The sequence below is a fragment of the Hypanus sabinus genome, chromosome 8 (assembly GCF_030144855.1).
Source record: "Hypanus sabinus isolate sHypSab1 chromosome 8, sHypSab1.hap1, whole genome shotgun sequence".
Lineage (NCBI taxonomy): Eukaryota > Metazoa > Chordata > Chondrichthyes > Myliobatiformes > Dasyatidae > Hypanus > Hypanus sabinus.
The window spans coordinates 47713068-47727078 of NC_082713.1; the positions used below are offsets into that span (position 1 = coordinate 47713068).

General features: G+C 39.7%; 1 protein-coding gene and 1 long non-coding RNA gene across 2 annotated transcripts in view; one reads left to right on the forward strand and one right to left on the reverse strand.

Annotated features, from left to right (window-relative positions):
• LOC132398114 (MORC family CW-type zinc finger protein 3-like) overlaps nucleotides 1-14011 on the forward strand; it is a 140526-nt gene that overhangs the window by 106275 nt on the left and 20240 nt on the right. The window contains exons 12-13 of the mRNA XM_059977112.1: nucleotides 4808-4885; nucleotides 5361-5415. Coding sequence (XP_059833095.1) covers nucleotides 4808-4885; nucleotides 5361-5415 — 133 coding nt within the window. The remainder of the gene's footprint in view (nucleotides 1-4807; nucleotides 4886-5360; nucleotides 5416-14011) is intronic.
• Nucleotides 1-14011, reverse strand: part of LOC132398115 (uncharacterized) — a 77859-nt gene that overhangs the window by 17701 nt on the left and 46147 nt on the right. The gene's annotated exons all lie outside the window — the stretch shown is intronic.

Below are 14011 nucleotides of genomic sequence, written 5' to 3' on the forward strand. Positions count from 1 at the left end.
CCTCTCCAAAAAATTTGACACTGTGCAAAGAGAACTCTTATGCGAAGTCCTCCTCAGGTTTGGGTGTCCGAATAAATTTTTTAACATCCTCCGCCAGTTCCACGATGGGATGACTGCTCGGGTGACAATAGGAGGACAAGAGTCCAAGCCCTTCCTTGTACACACAGGGGTGAGGCAGGGGTGTGTGCTAGCACCAGTGCTCTTTAACATCTTCCTTTTGTGTGTTACCAAGCTTCTCCACAACGAGGTTGAGGGCAGCAGCAGTGTGGCAGAGGATGTCAGATTAGATAACAAACTCTAACATCAGGAGGCTCCATGCAACCACCAAACTCCATAGAGAATGGGTCCTGGTGCTGCAGCATGCAGATGACTGTGCTCTTGTGGCCTATACTCCATAGGATCTTCAGACTGTCTTTGCTGTGGCGATGAGAGCGTACAGCAGGATGGGGCTGACTGTCAATACCACCAAGACAAAAGTAGTTTGCCAGTGGAGTACCAGTGTCCCACCCACCCTACCTGCCTTCACTTGGTGATGAAAAGCTGTCAGTAGTGCTATCTTTCAAATATCTGGGGAGTGTTCTCTCTGAGGATAGCAGCATTGACAACGACATCCAGAGCCGCATTAAACAGGCATCAGCTGCCTTTGGGAGACTTTGGCGTAGAGTCTTTCAGAACAGGAGCCTTCGTCCCTCCACAAAGGTCGCCATATACCAAGTGGTCTATGTTACCACCCTCCTTTATAGCTGTGAAGCTTGGGTAACCTACAGCTGTCACATCAAGTCCTTGGAGCATTTCCACATAAGCTGCCTTCAGCACATCCTGGGAATTACTTGGCATGAGCGAGTGCCTCAATCTGAAATACTTGTAAAGACCAACTGCAGCAGTATTGAGGCTATGATCACCCAGCGTCGGCTGCAGTGGCTAGGGCACATGATAAGGATGCCCCCGTATCGGCTACCCCCAGAGTGTTAAATGGCCAGCTACATCATGGTCGACGCTCGGCTGGAGGGCCAAAGAAGCGCTATAAGGATCAGATGAAGAATGTTTTAAGGAAGTGCAAGATCAAACCTGAGGACCTGGAGGATGTTGCTGCTGACTAACACTTGGCGACAGCTGTGTAGGGACAAGGTTTGTATTCTGGAGTTGGAAAGAACAACTAGAAGCCAGCAGAAGAGAGCCAGGAGAAATGAAGCCATGGTTGCCATCACTACCACCACTACCACATATACATGTCCCACCTGCATTAGAACTTGTGGGTCCAGGATAGGACTGTATATTCATCAAAGATCTTACTGTTAAAAGAGTGGACGCTGACATCGGATTCTGATGGACAACCGAAGAAGAAGAAGAAGAAGGTAGGAAAGTTGTCAGCCCCCTAGGCTCTGCTGATTCAAATGCTTTCAGCTGTTTCCTGATTACACAGAAATTGAATTGCCTGATGATTCAGATTTGTGAAGGTGTGTATCCCAAAAGAAAGCTAAGCTGGTTCATCACTTGGCAATCCTGGCTGGAGCTGCTTCAGTTTTGTTTTATTGTGCTTACATTAAGGATAAGGATCTTGACTAAGTTATTTCATTAGCCACCACTATTCTGAGCAGGATATTCAAAGATGACTGAGCTTTGATTACATCTCTTATTGTAAGAACATTATAAGCAGGAGCAAGAGTAGCCTTCTGGCCTGGCGAGCCTGCTCCACAATTCAATAAGATCGTGGCTGATCTGGCTGTGACTTGCCTTTTCCCCATAACCTTTAACTCCCTTATAGATAAAAACTTAACCTAACTGTGAGTTAAGTATATTTGATGATGCGGCTTCTACTATTTTCCATGGGCAGAGAATCCCACAGCTTCACCAGTCTCTGGGAAAAACAGTTCCTTCTCATCTACATCCTCAATCTACCCTGCCGAATTTGAGACTGTCCACTAGTTCTAGTCTCACCTACCAGTGCAAACAACTTTCCTGCCTTTCTCTCATTATTACCTTTAATAATTTTATGTATTTCTATAAGATTTCCTTATTCTTCTGAAAACTTAACTTTTATCTTGTATGGTAGGATAGATTCCTGACTCACAATCTACCCTTGTTGTCTGCCTTCACTACACTTCCTCTGTAACTGTAACACTATGTTCTGCATTCTGTTATTGCTTTTCCTTTGGCATTCAAAATGAAGATTTTCACAATATCTTGGTATATGCGGCAATAGTAAACCAATTAACAGTTATTTGCATTGTCCTTTCTGGTAGTTACATTAGATTAATGAGGTTCTGGTTAAGTCTGGTGCTGTGCAATGTGCACAGTTACAGAGGTGCTAGAAAATTTGTGAACCCTTCAGAATTTTCTCTGTTTCTGCATAAATATGACCTAAAAAATGATCAGATCTTCACTTAAGTCCTGAAACTAGATAAGGAGAACTCAATTAAATAAATAAAACAATAAAATGTTATACTTAATTATTTATTGAGAAAAATAATCCAATATTCCATGTATTTGTTGGAAAAAGTGTGTGAATCTTTGCTTTCAGTAACTGGTGTGTCCCCCTTGTACAGCGGTAACTTCAACCAGACATTTCTGGGAAGAGTTGATCAGTCCTACACGTCAGCTTGGAAGAATTTTAGACCATTCCTCCCTACAAAACTGCATCAACTCTGGTATGCTGGTGACCCTTCTTGCAGCGCTGCTTGTTTCAGGTTCTTGCACAATATTTCTATAGGATTGTCAATGAGTCTGACTCAGCCATTCCAGAACGTGAAAATTTCTTTGGTTGACTGACTTGTGTGTTTAGGTTCATTATTTTGCTGCATGACTCACTTTCTTGTGAGCTTCAGTTCACAGACAGATACCCTGACAATTTTCTGTAGAGCTTGTTGGCACAATTCAGAATTCATAGTTCCATCAATGATGGCAAGCTGTCTGGTCCCGAGGCAACAAAGCAGGCCCAAACCATGACACTGTCAGCATCATGTATCGCAGATGGGATGAGGATTGGATGTTTGCTTTTTGCCAAACATAATGCTTCTCATTTAAGCCAAGAAGTTCTATTTTGGACTCATCCGTCTACAGAACATTCTTTCAATAGCCTTCTGGCTTGTCCATGTGGTCTTCAGCAAATTTTAGATGGGCTGCAATGTTCTTTGTGGAGAGTAATGCTTTTCTCCTTGCAATCCTGCCATGGATACAACTGTTGTTCAGTGTTTGCTTGATGGTAGACTCATAAACATTGACATTAGCTAATGCAAGAGCTGCCTGTAGCTCCCTAGATGTTATCCTAGGGTTCATTGTGACTTTTGGAAATTACACACCTTACTCTTGGAGTGATTTTTGTTGGCCAACCACCCCTGGGGAGAGTAACAACGGTGTTGAATTTCCTCTATTTGTACACCATCAGCCTGACTGGGTTGGCGGAGCCCAAACTCTTTAGAAATAGTTTTGTATCCTTTTCTAGCCTGGTGAGCATCAACAACATTTTTTCTGAGGTCTTCAAAGATCTCCTTTGATCGAGAAATGGAACACAGGCAAAAACCTGTATGATGATGATCAAACTTTAATACTGAAGACCGAGGTTCATGTCCTTTATAAATAGGACAGGGCCTCTCACACTCATACCTGGTTGTTATCCGATTGATTGAAATATCTATCTCTAATTTCCCCTTTAAATGAACTGATAAATCCTAGTGTTTCGCATACTTTTTTCAACAAATACGTGTAATATTGGATCATTTTTCTCAATAAACAAATGAATAAGTATAATGTTTTGTGTTATTTATTTAATTGGGTTCCCTTTATCTAATTTCAGGACTTGCATGAAGATCTGATCACATTTTAGGTTATATTTATGCAGAAATAGAGAAAATTCTAAAGGATTCACAAACTCTCTAGCACCACTGTACACATACAGTTGCAAGAATAAAGTTTGTGAACCATTGGATTTATCTGGTTTTCTGTATTACTTAGTCATAAAATATGGTCTGATCTTCATCTAAGTCACAATAATAGACAAACATAATCTGCCTAAACTAATAACACACTTACAGTTGTACTTTTCATGTCTTTATTGAACACATTGTTTAATCATTCACAGTCCAGGCTGAAAAAGCTATGTGAATCCTTGCATTTAATAACTGGTACAACCTCCTGTAGCAATAACCTCCACCAAATGACTCCAGTAGCCGCTGATCCAACTTGCACAATGGCAAGGAAAGATTTTAGGCTATTCCTCCATAGAAAACTTTCAGTTCATCAATTTTTCTGGAATATGTTGCACGGCCATCCTTCTTGAGGTCATGCCACAGCATCTCAGTAGGATTAAGGTCTGGACTCTAACTCTGCCATTGCAAAACACGAATCTTTTTTTTAACTATTCTGTTGTTGATTTACTGTTGTTTTTTGGAACATTGCCATGTTGCATCATCCAACTTCTGTTAAGGTTCAAGTGATGGACTGCTACCCTGACATTCACCTATAAAATGTGTTGATGCAATCTTGAATTCATTGTTCCCTCAACAATTGCAAGTTGTCCAGGCCCTGAGGTTGCAAAGCATCCACAAACCATGATGTTCCTTCCACCATGCTTCACTATTGGGATGAGGTTTTGGGGAGGTGCCAACATTGTTGTAAATTCCAATAGACTAGATGTGGCACAATCTAATATAGATCAAATGATATAATTCTTTGAACCTGGTAACATAGATGACTTCACATTATAGTTCCTAGGTATATTTGTTAAATGAATAAAGTGTTCATTTCAGTTCTACTGGGAGAAAGGTATGATGACAAAGTACTAACATATGAACTTTTTGTTTCTTTTTAGAGATTGTTCTATACCAGAGGAGCCGGAAGAAAATGATGATGAGATTACACCCAGTTATGAAAAAACATCTAAAAAATAGTTAAGTATCGTTATGAGGAAAATAAACTGTTTGACCCAATCAATCCATATTGGCATCTTATCTAAGATGTTCCCATTATTCTTATTATAATCCAGCCACTCATTTAAAGTGATGGCAGTGCATTTGCTTCAGGAATTATTAAATATACAAAATACTCAAATTCTCCATCCTACTTTTCATTTAAATCTAAATAAAAATATAGGTTGTTAGAAGCACTCTTCAGGTTGGGTAGCATCTGATTGTGTGGGAGAAAATGTCATTTCATCAAAGCTAGTGACCTATCCCCTATTTCTATAAGCCCTCATTCTAAAGCCCTCAAATACTAAACAGTGTTTATGTAAACAGTTTTAATTTGTCTTACATCTTAGTTACTTCAAACTATAGCTGATGCAGAACAAAAAGATAAAAACTGCAGGTGTGTCTTGGATAGTTACTTAAAATATTTTCAATGTGATGTGCAATGTTTTCTATTAGTGATCAAAGTCTGGAAAGAAGGAGATCAAAGTCATTGGAACAAGAGAGTGCCATGGTAAGAAATTGTGTAAATTAAGAAGTAATCTTTAATATAGCCTATGGTAGATTCAGCTCCTTTATTTTGTATGTGAAACTGCAAACTTGAATCCTTTATCAGGAGAAGAGTTATATCCTAATTGAACCATTATGGAAAAAGCATGGTCTGAATGAGCATCTTTACCTTATATTGGCTCCTTTCAAGACCTATGCAAGAATCAGAATTAGGTTTATTATCACTGACTTTTATAATGTGAAATTTGTTTTGCTGCAGTGGTGCAGTGAAGCTCTGCACAAATCACACATTTAATGCTGCATAGTGCAACCACAATAAGCTCACATTAATGTGGTTTCCAAATTAGTTTCAAATTAGGTTTGAAAACTTTTTTTTTAATAAATTATCCATGATAAACAATGGTTATATTAAAACTATGCAAATAAATCACATTTTATTCAAGCAAGAGCTTGATTAAGCTATGACATTTGTCCTGGATGAGCGTTCAAGTTGGGTTTAAATAATTCAACAGTGTACTGAAATTACTTTGATTTAATCCTCCAAATTAGTAAATAGCATAAGATTGTAACTTATGCCGATACATTTTACATAACATAGCTACTATAAATGATAGAATAGGGCTTTTTTTTCCATTTTAAATAAATGTGATGATTTAAGCAACTTTAAATAATTTGTTGTATTTTCAATTGTATATGAATAATATTTCTTTTCTGATTATCACTATCACTAGTTTATAATACGTTTATACAAATCGTAGCAGGGAATCAATTGTTCCACTCATGTTTTCTTTAACAACTGAATCAAGAGAATTTCATAAGCAAGTTTGTCTATCTGAGCTTCTGAAGTACAAATGAAAAAATGATTTTTACTGTAGGTGTTTAAGAATTTGCTACTATACTATGGTTCCACAGTTATTAGTGGTTGCAAACAATTGCATTAGTTCATTTGTAATTCAACTGCAAAGAGAATTGTGAGTCTCATAGCTGGGCAAAATTGTCTAATCTATATGCTGATATTTTTCAATAGAGGCTATTGTTTTGTAATAAAATACCTGGTGGTTCAGATGTTAAGTGAGGAATACAGATTTGAAAAGCCTCTTGTACAATCTGCAACCTGTTTTTGGACATATGCACAATTTGAACATTAGAACTGCAGTTAGTGCAGTGTGTCTCAATTGCAGCAACCCAGCTTCCTATCAGTCTCTTGTGCTTTGAGCGTGGGACTTACACTTTTTTGCGATAGCATGGTTTCCGACTACGTAGCAAAGATGTGCAGTTTGTTAGTGTTATTGGTGGTTGTAAGTTAGCACTAGTGTTGGAGAATTGGCAAGAAGTTGGAGAGGGAGTAGATTGTAAGGAAGTAAGTATGAGAATGGGAATGGGAATGATGTGACTCAATGGGCTAACTGCTCTCCTGTGTCCTACCCCAGACTTCCCCTTTGCCACACAGTGTTCAGATTTTGTTTGAAAAATGTCATTTACTTGCATGTCTGTAAACTGTATTGCTGCTATTGACTATAGCACAGCATTTAACACCCATCAATCCTACAGTCCTGATCGGAAACCTACAGAACCTTGGCCTCTGTACCACACTCTGTAACTGGATCCTCGACTTCCTAACCAGAAGACCACAATCTGTGTGGATCGCAAGTAATATGTCTATATAGCTGACAATCAACACAGTGGTTCACCACAGGGGTGTGTGCTTAGACCTCTGCACTACTCTCTCTACACCCATGACTGTGTGGCTAGGCATAGCTCAAATGCCATCTATAAATTTGCAGATGATACAAGCATTGTTAGCAGAATTTCAGATGGTGATGAAAGGACCTACAGGAGTGAGATGTTCCAGTTAGTTGAGTGGTGTTGCAGCAACAGTCTTACACTCAACATCAGCAAGACCAAAGAGCTGATTGTGGACTTCAGGAAGGGTAAGACGGGGGAGCACAAAGCAATCTTCGTAGAGGGATCAGAAGTGGGGCAAGTGAGCAGTTTCAAGTTCCTGTGTGTCAATATCTCTGAAGACCTAACCTGGATAAAACATATTGATGCAGCTATAAAGAATGCCAGACTGTGGTTATATTTAATTTGGAGTTTGAGGAGATTTGGTTTGTCAACAAAATACTCAAAAACTTCTACAAGTGTACTATGGAGAACATTCTGACTGGGTGCATCACCATCTGGTATGGGGGGGGGTGTGGGGAGAGCTACTACACAAGATTGAAGTAAGTTGCAGAAACTTATAAAATTAGTCAGCTCCATCATGGACTCTAGCCTTCATAGTATCTAAGACATCTTCAAGGAATGGTGCCTTAGGAGTGGCATTCATCATTTAGGACCTTCACTACCCAGGACATGCCCTTGGGAAGGAGGTACAGAATCCTGAAGTCACACACTCAGCGATTCAGGAACAGCTTCTTCCCCTCTGCCATCCGATTTCTAAATGGACATTGAACCCATGAACACTACTTCACTACATTTTTATTTCTGGTTTTTTTTTTGCTGTACCTATTTTAACTTAATGTTTTAATAGATATGTACTTACTGTAATTCAGTTTTTTCTCTATATTTATCATGTATTTCATTGTACTGCTACCATCAAATTAACAAATTTCAAGATATATGCTGATGACATTAAACCTGATTATGATTCTGGTTTTACACCAAGTGTAAAGATTTTAACAACACATTCTTTTCGACAGTTAATTTCAATGTAATTTTGAACCTTCAGACTTGGTTGATTTCTTTAAAGGTGCATTGCAGCATCAAAAGTCATGATTTGTGCAGATATTTCTCATATGTTTCTTGACGTGGTGTAACTTATGTCCAAGAACAGTGCCTTCTTTTCTGTGTTGACTGTCACAACCCAGCAATGTTTGAGATCCAAGCAATTAGTCTTAGTTACAGATACCCTAATGCTTGTTTTGGAAACCATTTGGCCTAATCTTCAGTAAAATGATACTCAACTGAATACGTATATGCTCTCAGCTGCAACTTCTGTATTGTTAAATGGGTTAATATTCACCATTTATAGTTCTACAATAAGAATGTTCACTTGAGTGATGTACTGAAGGATGTCCCAGAGTAACCATGTTCAGGACAGCAATGACAAATAACTAATTGTGAGATGAAAAGGTCCTTGTTCCTATGTAATAGGTGTTGATGTGAAGAACAGTTGCTTTCAGCTCATAATAATTTTGAAATTCGTGCGATTATTTGAGAAGCTGAATACTTGTACTAATGCACATAACTAATGCACTGAGAATGAGTCTGGAGGTAGTGGTATGTTCTTTGTGTTCGATAGGTCCAGCACCAACCTGATTTTCCCAATCTACCTGCATATTGAACCCCCCCCTCCACAATTATCGCAACATTAATGTTTTTACATACCTTTTCCTTCTCCCATTATAATTTATAGCCCGCATCCTGGCTACTATTTGGAAGTCCGTATGTAACTCTCATCAAGGTTTTTTACCCTTGCAGTTTCTTAACTCTACCCACAAGGATCCCACATCTTCCAATCTGATACCGTCTCTTTCTGAGGATTTGTTTTCATTTTTTTTTACCAACAAATCCACCTCAGCCCCTCGGCCTGCCTGCCCTTTTGATACAATGTGTATGGTTCAATGTTAAGCTCTCAACTATGATTTTACAAATAATGAGGAATCTCACCACAGCAGCTGTGGAAATTAAATTTAATTAGTTACCTCAAATTTAGTTAAACAACAGTTCATCTAAACAGTGATAATAACTAAATCTCCTGGATTGTTAGAAATTATCACCTGGCTGACTAACTTTAAAAAGTTACTACTTTAGCCTGGTCTAGCTTATGTAGTTGACTTTGAAGTGGTCTAGAAAGCCACTTAGTTGTACTATGAATGTTACAACCAAGCAGAGAAAAAAATAGCCTAGTCAGAGAATCTGATGTTGTTCTAGACACCAAATTCAGACATAGCAAAGTCTCCTAACCTAGCTGGCCTTTGTAAGGTCCTCTATTATAAACATCAAATACAAAATTAAGAGGGCTACCTTTAGATTAGTCAAGAATATCCTGACGTAGTCAAACAGCCATATCTTCTGGACATTTCCTTTGTATGCTCTGTACTCTGGCTGTGCAAACCAGCAATGATGATTGTACTGTTCCTTACAGGCGGGAGGGAGTAGCTTGTGACATTCTCAATGGGGAGTATAGGCCCCATGAAAGCTCATGCAATCAGGTAAAAATTGGATAAGATACTCTCCCAAGTTATACCCCACAATCCTTTCTTAATATATGGGTCAACGGTTCCTTTATTGTTGCTGGCATCTCCAACCATGCTAACTTGAAAGCAGCACTGCCTAAATTCTATCAACATGTTGTCTTTGCTTCCAGAAGTGAGTGCACATTAGACCTGGTTTATAGAAATATCCGTGGTGTTTAGAAAGCAGCTCTTAACCCCCTCCCCCCTCCCGCACTTTGGATACTCTGACCACTTAGCTGTTTAGCTAATTCCTCCATACAGACCACTGATCAAACCAGTCAGACAAATTTGGTCAGAAGGTGCAACTTCAGCATTGTGGGACTGTTTTGAAAACACAGAGTGGAAAATGTTCAGCGAGATGACTACCTACAACCATCACATTAACGTTGATGAATATGTGTGATCTGTGATGAGCAACTTAGAAATGTGCATTGACGATGTTACTATTATTAAGCATATCCTGTGAGGGCAAATCAGAAGCTATAGTCCAAGCACTGCTGATTCATCAGGATTTTGCCTTCTGACTGGGGAATAAGATGGCTTTTAGATCAGCAAGAGCAGAGCTGCACTTTCTTATGCCATCAGGAAAGTAAAATGGGATAACCTGTAAAGAATGTACAACCATTTCCATGACACCAGAGACAAGAGGCATGTCTGGCAGGGCATTCAGACCATTATGGATTACAAGTTCACCCTGCACATCAACAATAGTGATGCTCTCATCCTGATAGGCTGAATGTCTTTCACACACAATTTGATGCACGGGATAATTTGCTGGTGAGGAAGGTCATTTCCCCTATTCCACCACCCAAATTGCAGGTATTCTGTCTGGTCACAGATGATGTGAGGAAGACTTTAGCTAGTGTCAACCCACATATTGCTGGGGGCCCTGATAACATACCTGGTCAGTTGCCAGTAATGTGCAGCCCTGTTAACAGAGGTTCTAACAGACATCTTCAACAACTCTCTGTCCCTGCAGGTTTCAAGGTAGCCACCATTATCCCGGTGCCCAAGAGGGTGACAGGATCTGCCTTAATGAGTTCTGTTTAATGGCACTGGCCTCAACAATAATGAAGGGCTTTGAACGGCTGGTTGTGGGCCACATTAAATCTTATCTTCCTGCTATTAGTCCCTTTCCAGTTTGCTTATTGTTCAAATTATTTACTGATGATGCCCTCCACTCTGCCCTTTCCTTCCCGGAAGATGGTGCCTCATGTGCCAGGATGCTGTTTATCGACTTCAGCTTGGCATTTAATATGATCATCTCTCAGAAGTTTTTGGATAAGCTGTCCTCAGTGGGCCTCAGCACCTCTCTGTAATTGGATCTTAGACTTCTTGACAGAAAAGCTACAGTCAATCTGTAAACAACAGCTCTAGCGCTATCACACTGAGCACTAGTGTCTCCCCCCCCCCCCCCCCCATCCTCTGTCCGTTTAACCAACTTTTACAGGGCATAAGTGCCTGCATTACTGTCTGGCATGGGAATTGCAGAACATCTGACCTCAAGATCTTCCAAAGGATTGTGAGGACTGCGGAGAGGATCATCAGAGTCTCTTTCCACCCATCTGAGATACTTAAATACATAGTGCTCCTAGCATTGGCAGTGATCCCTCCCATCCATCTAACAACCTCTGACCTCCACCATCAGACTGGAGGTACAGTATCCAGCATTAGGACAAGGATTGTTAGGATGGAAAACAGCTTCCCCCAGCCGAGAGTCTACTGAATTCACTGCCACCACTCAGGTCTCACGACGTATGAAGTACCGATATTGTACTGTTTACTTCTTAACGTGTGACATTAATTTATGTATGTTATTTTGATTTCCAGCATCTGCAAACTTGCTCATGTTCATATGTTACTTTTTGTGTTGTGTGTGAGTTGTACATACAGTGTACATACACCTTGGTCCAGAGGAACATTGTTTAGCGGTACACATGCATATTGTTGAAATGACATTAAACTTGAATGTGAATTTGGTCCTCCATATTGAACAGCATATGGAAGAAGCAAGGGAGCGGAATGTATTGTGTTTGAGATTCTTCAATATTCATCAGCAAAAGTGGGAAACACCAGCATTGATATAGACAGTTGTGTTTGCAACAGCTCGTGAGATAACCAATGTAAAATATAAATCCACTTAACTTTTCCTTACCAATCTGCTTCTGGCAGCTGTATTCAGAGAAATGACCATCAAACATTCTGTGAAGTCAAAATCCGTCTTCACACTGCACACATCCTCCATCACCATGCTTGAAACTACAGACATGTTGAGTATTTAGCAGATCAGAATTGGACACATAACCTTTAGCAGGAGTGAACTCCAGCACAGTCTGTAACCTCATATCCTCAGTTCTGTCCAATCATGGAATCAAGCTTGGTTCAATGAAGAATGTAAAAGAAGCAGCACCAGGTATGCTAAACATTATGTGATGTCAGCTGAATGAATCTACAGTACAGAACTGTGTGTATGCTGACCAGCAAAAATAGAATGCAATCGAAAGAATTAAACAATTACAAAATCAATAGGTCAGGTCAGGTCAAAGATCTGCCGTTGCATCTCATCTGGTCTGGAATGTTGACGGACAGTGTAACACATAACAGAAGAAAGATGCTTCAAGTGCGCAACAGGGGATGGGCCCAGCATGTGAGTACAAGATATGAGGCTGAAACATGATCAGCTAGAAGTGCAAAATAGCTGATCCCTGGCTTCCTCCTGAGATACTCACTACGGTAGAAATTTTGATTCTCTCCATATGACATGGAAGAAATAGTTGAGAACATCGTACGCAATATCCTAACTAGTATACAAGAACTGACCTCTAGAATTAACTGTATCACATCTCTGTACATTCTTCCGTGTTAACATCTGGTAGTTGTCCAATAGTATGGATAATTGCCATTTGTGTGCTCTTCACAAAAAACAAATATGGCAAAAGCAACTAATCTAACTACTGTCTTCATTCTCCTCTCAACCATATGTAAAGGGAAGCTATCATCTAACAATGCTACCAGTTGGCACTAGTTCACTAATAACCTCCCAGCAATGCGACGTTTGGGTGCAGTCGGGAGTGCTGAGCTCAGGCCTCATCCAAACATAGACTGTGGAATTGAATTCCAGAGGTGAGATGAGAATGACTGAAAGTGGCATTGAGGATCCCTGTAGAATAGAAATTAATGGACTTTATAGGGAAGGAACTCCATTATTTGGAGATCAGTCATTCTAACCCTACAAATCATTTTGGAAGTTTCTCAAGAGTGTGGCTTTAGATCAATAATCATCTTTTCATCATAAGGTGGGGATTGGACAGTTCAATTCTATTTGCAACTAAAGAAGCAGTCCTTACTAACATATAGCAAACCAAGATTATTTACAGACAAGGATCAGTCCTTATCTGTACACAGCAAATCGAGACTACCTTCAGACAAGAATCAATCCGTACCTACATACAGCAAACCGAGACTACTTTCAGACATGAGCTGATACGTAGGAATTAACATGCAAGCTAAAAAAACTGCTGAACATTAACCATCTGCAGCAAATGAGAGTGTAACTTTGTACTCTAGAAGTTCAGTTAGCATACCCTTCACCTATATTCCACTATCAACATCTTTTTGGACAGAAACTCAGTCGGACTACTGATAGAATTTCAGCATCTGCAAGTTTTTGACTTATATTTTCAGTGACATAAATACTGCAGCTACAAGAGCAGGTTAGAGTCTGATTTGCCTCCTGATATACGAAAACCTTTCCAACATCTACGAAGTCATAGTTCCAGAACATAATGCCATTCTCTGCATTTGTGTGATTGAGTACAACATCAGTGAAACTCAAGAAGTTCAGCACCCTCCAGTACAAATCTTGAAGGTATCCATTAGCTACCCAAAGTGTTTATTCCCTATACCACTGGCATCCAGTTCTTACACTGTGCACCACCAACAAAAGGCGTGGCAGTTACTAGGCTGTTGGCGATTCTGGCAGATTGTTTCATATCTGCAACCTCTACCACTAAGAATAACAAGGACAGCAAACACAGTGGAACATATCCACCTGCATGGTCGCCATCAAATCGCACATCATCTTGACTTGGTTATGTAATTAGATCTTTAATGTCACAGATACTAATTTCTGAAATTCTGGCTGTAGCATTATGGCAGCACATTCACAAGGTGGTGTACCACAGTTCAAAGAGGCTTACTACCACCTTCCAAAGTTCACTTTGGGAGAGGAAATGCATGCTGGTCTTGACAGTGAATAAAGCTATAATATAGATTTTTCCTATAGCATCTATTTGAATTGTATCCTTAAACATCCTCCTTTTCCCTTATCCACTACAATTCTTGCCTAGATATTGGAAT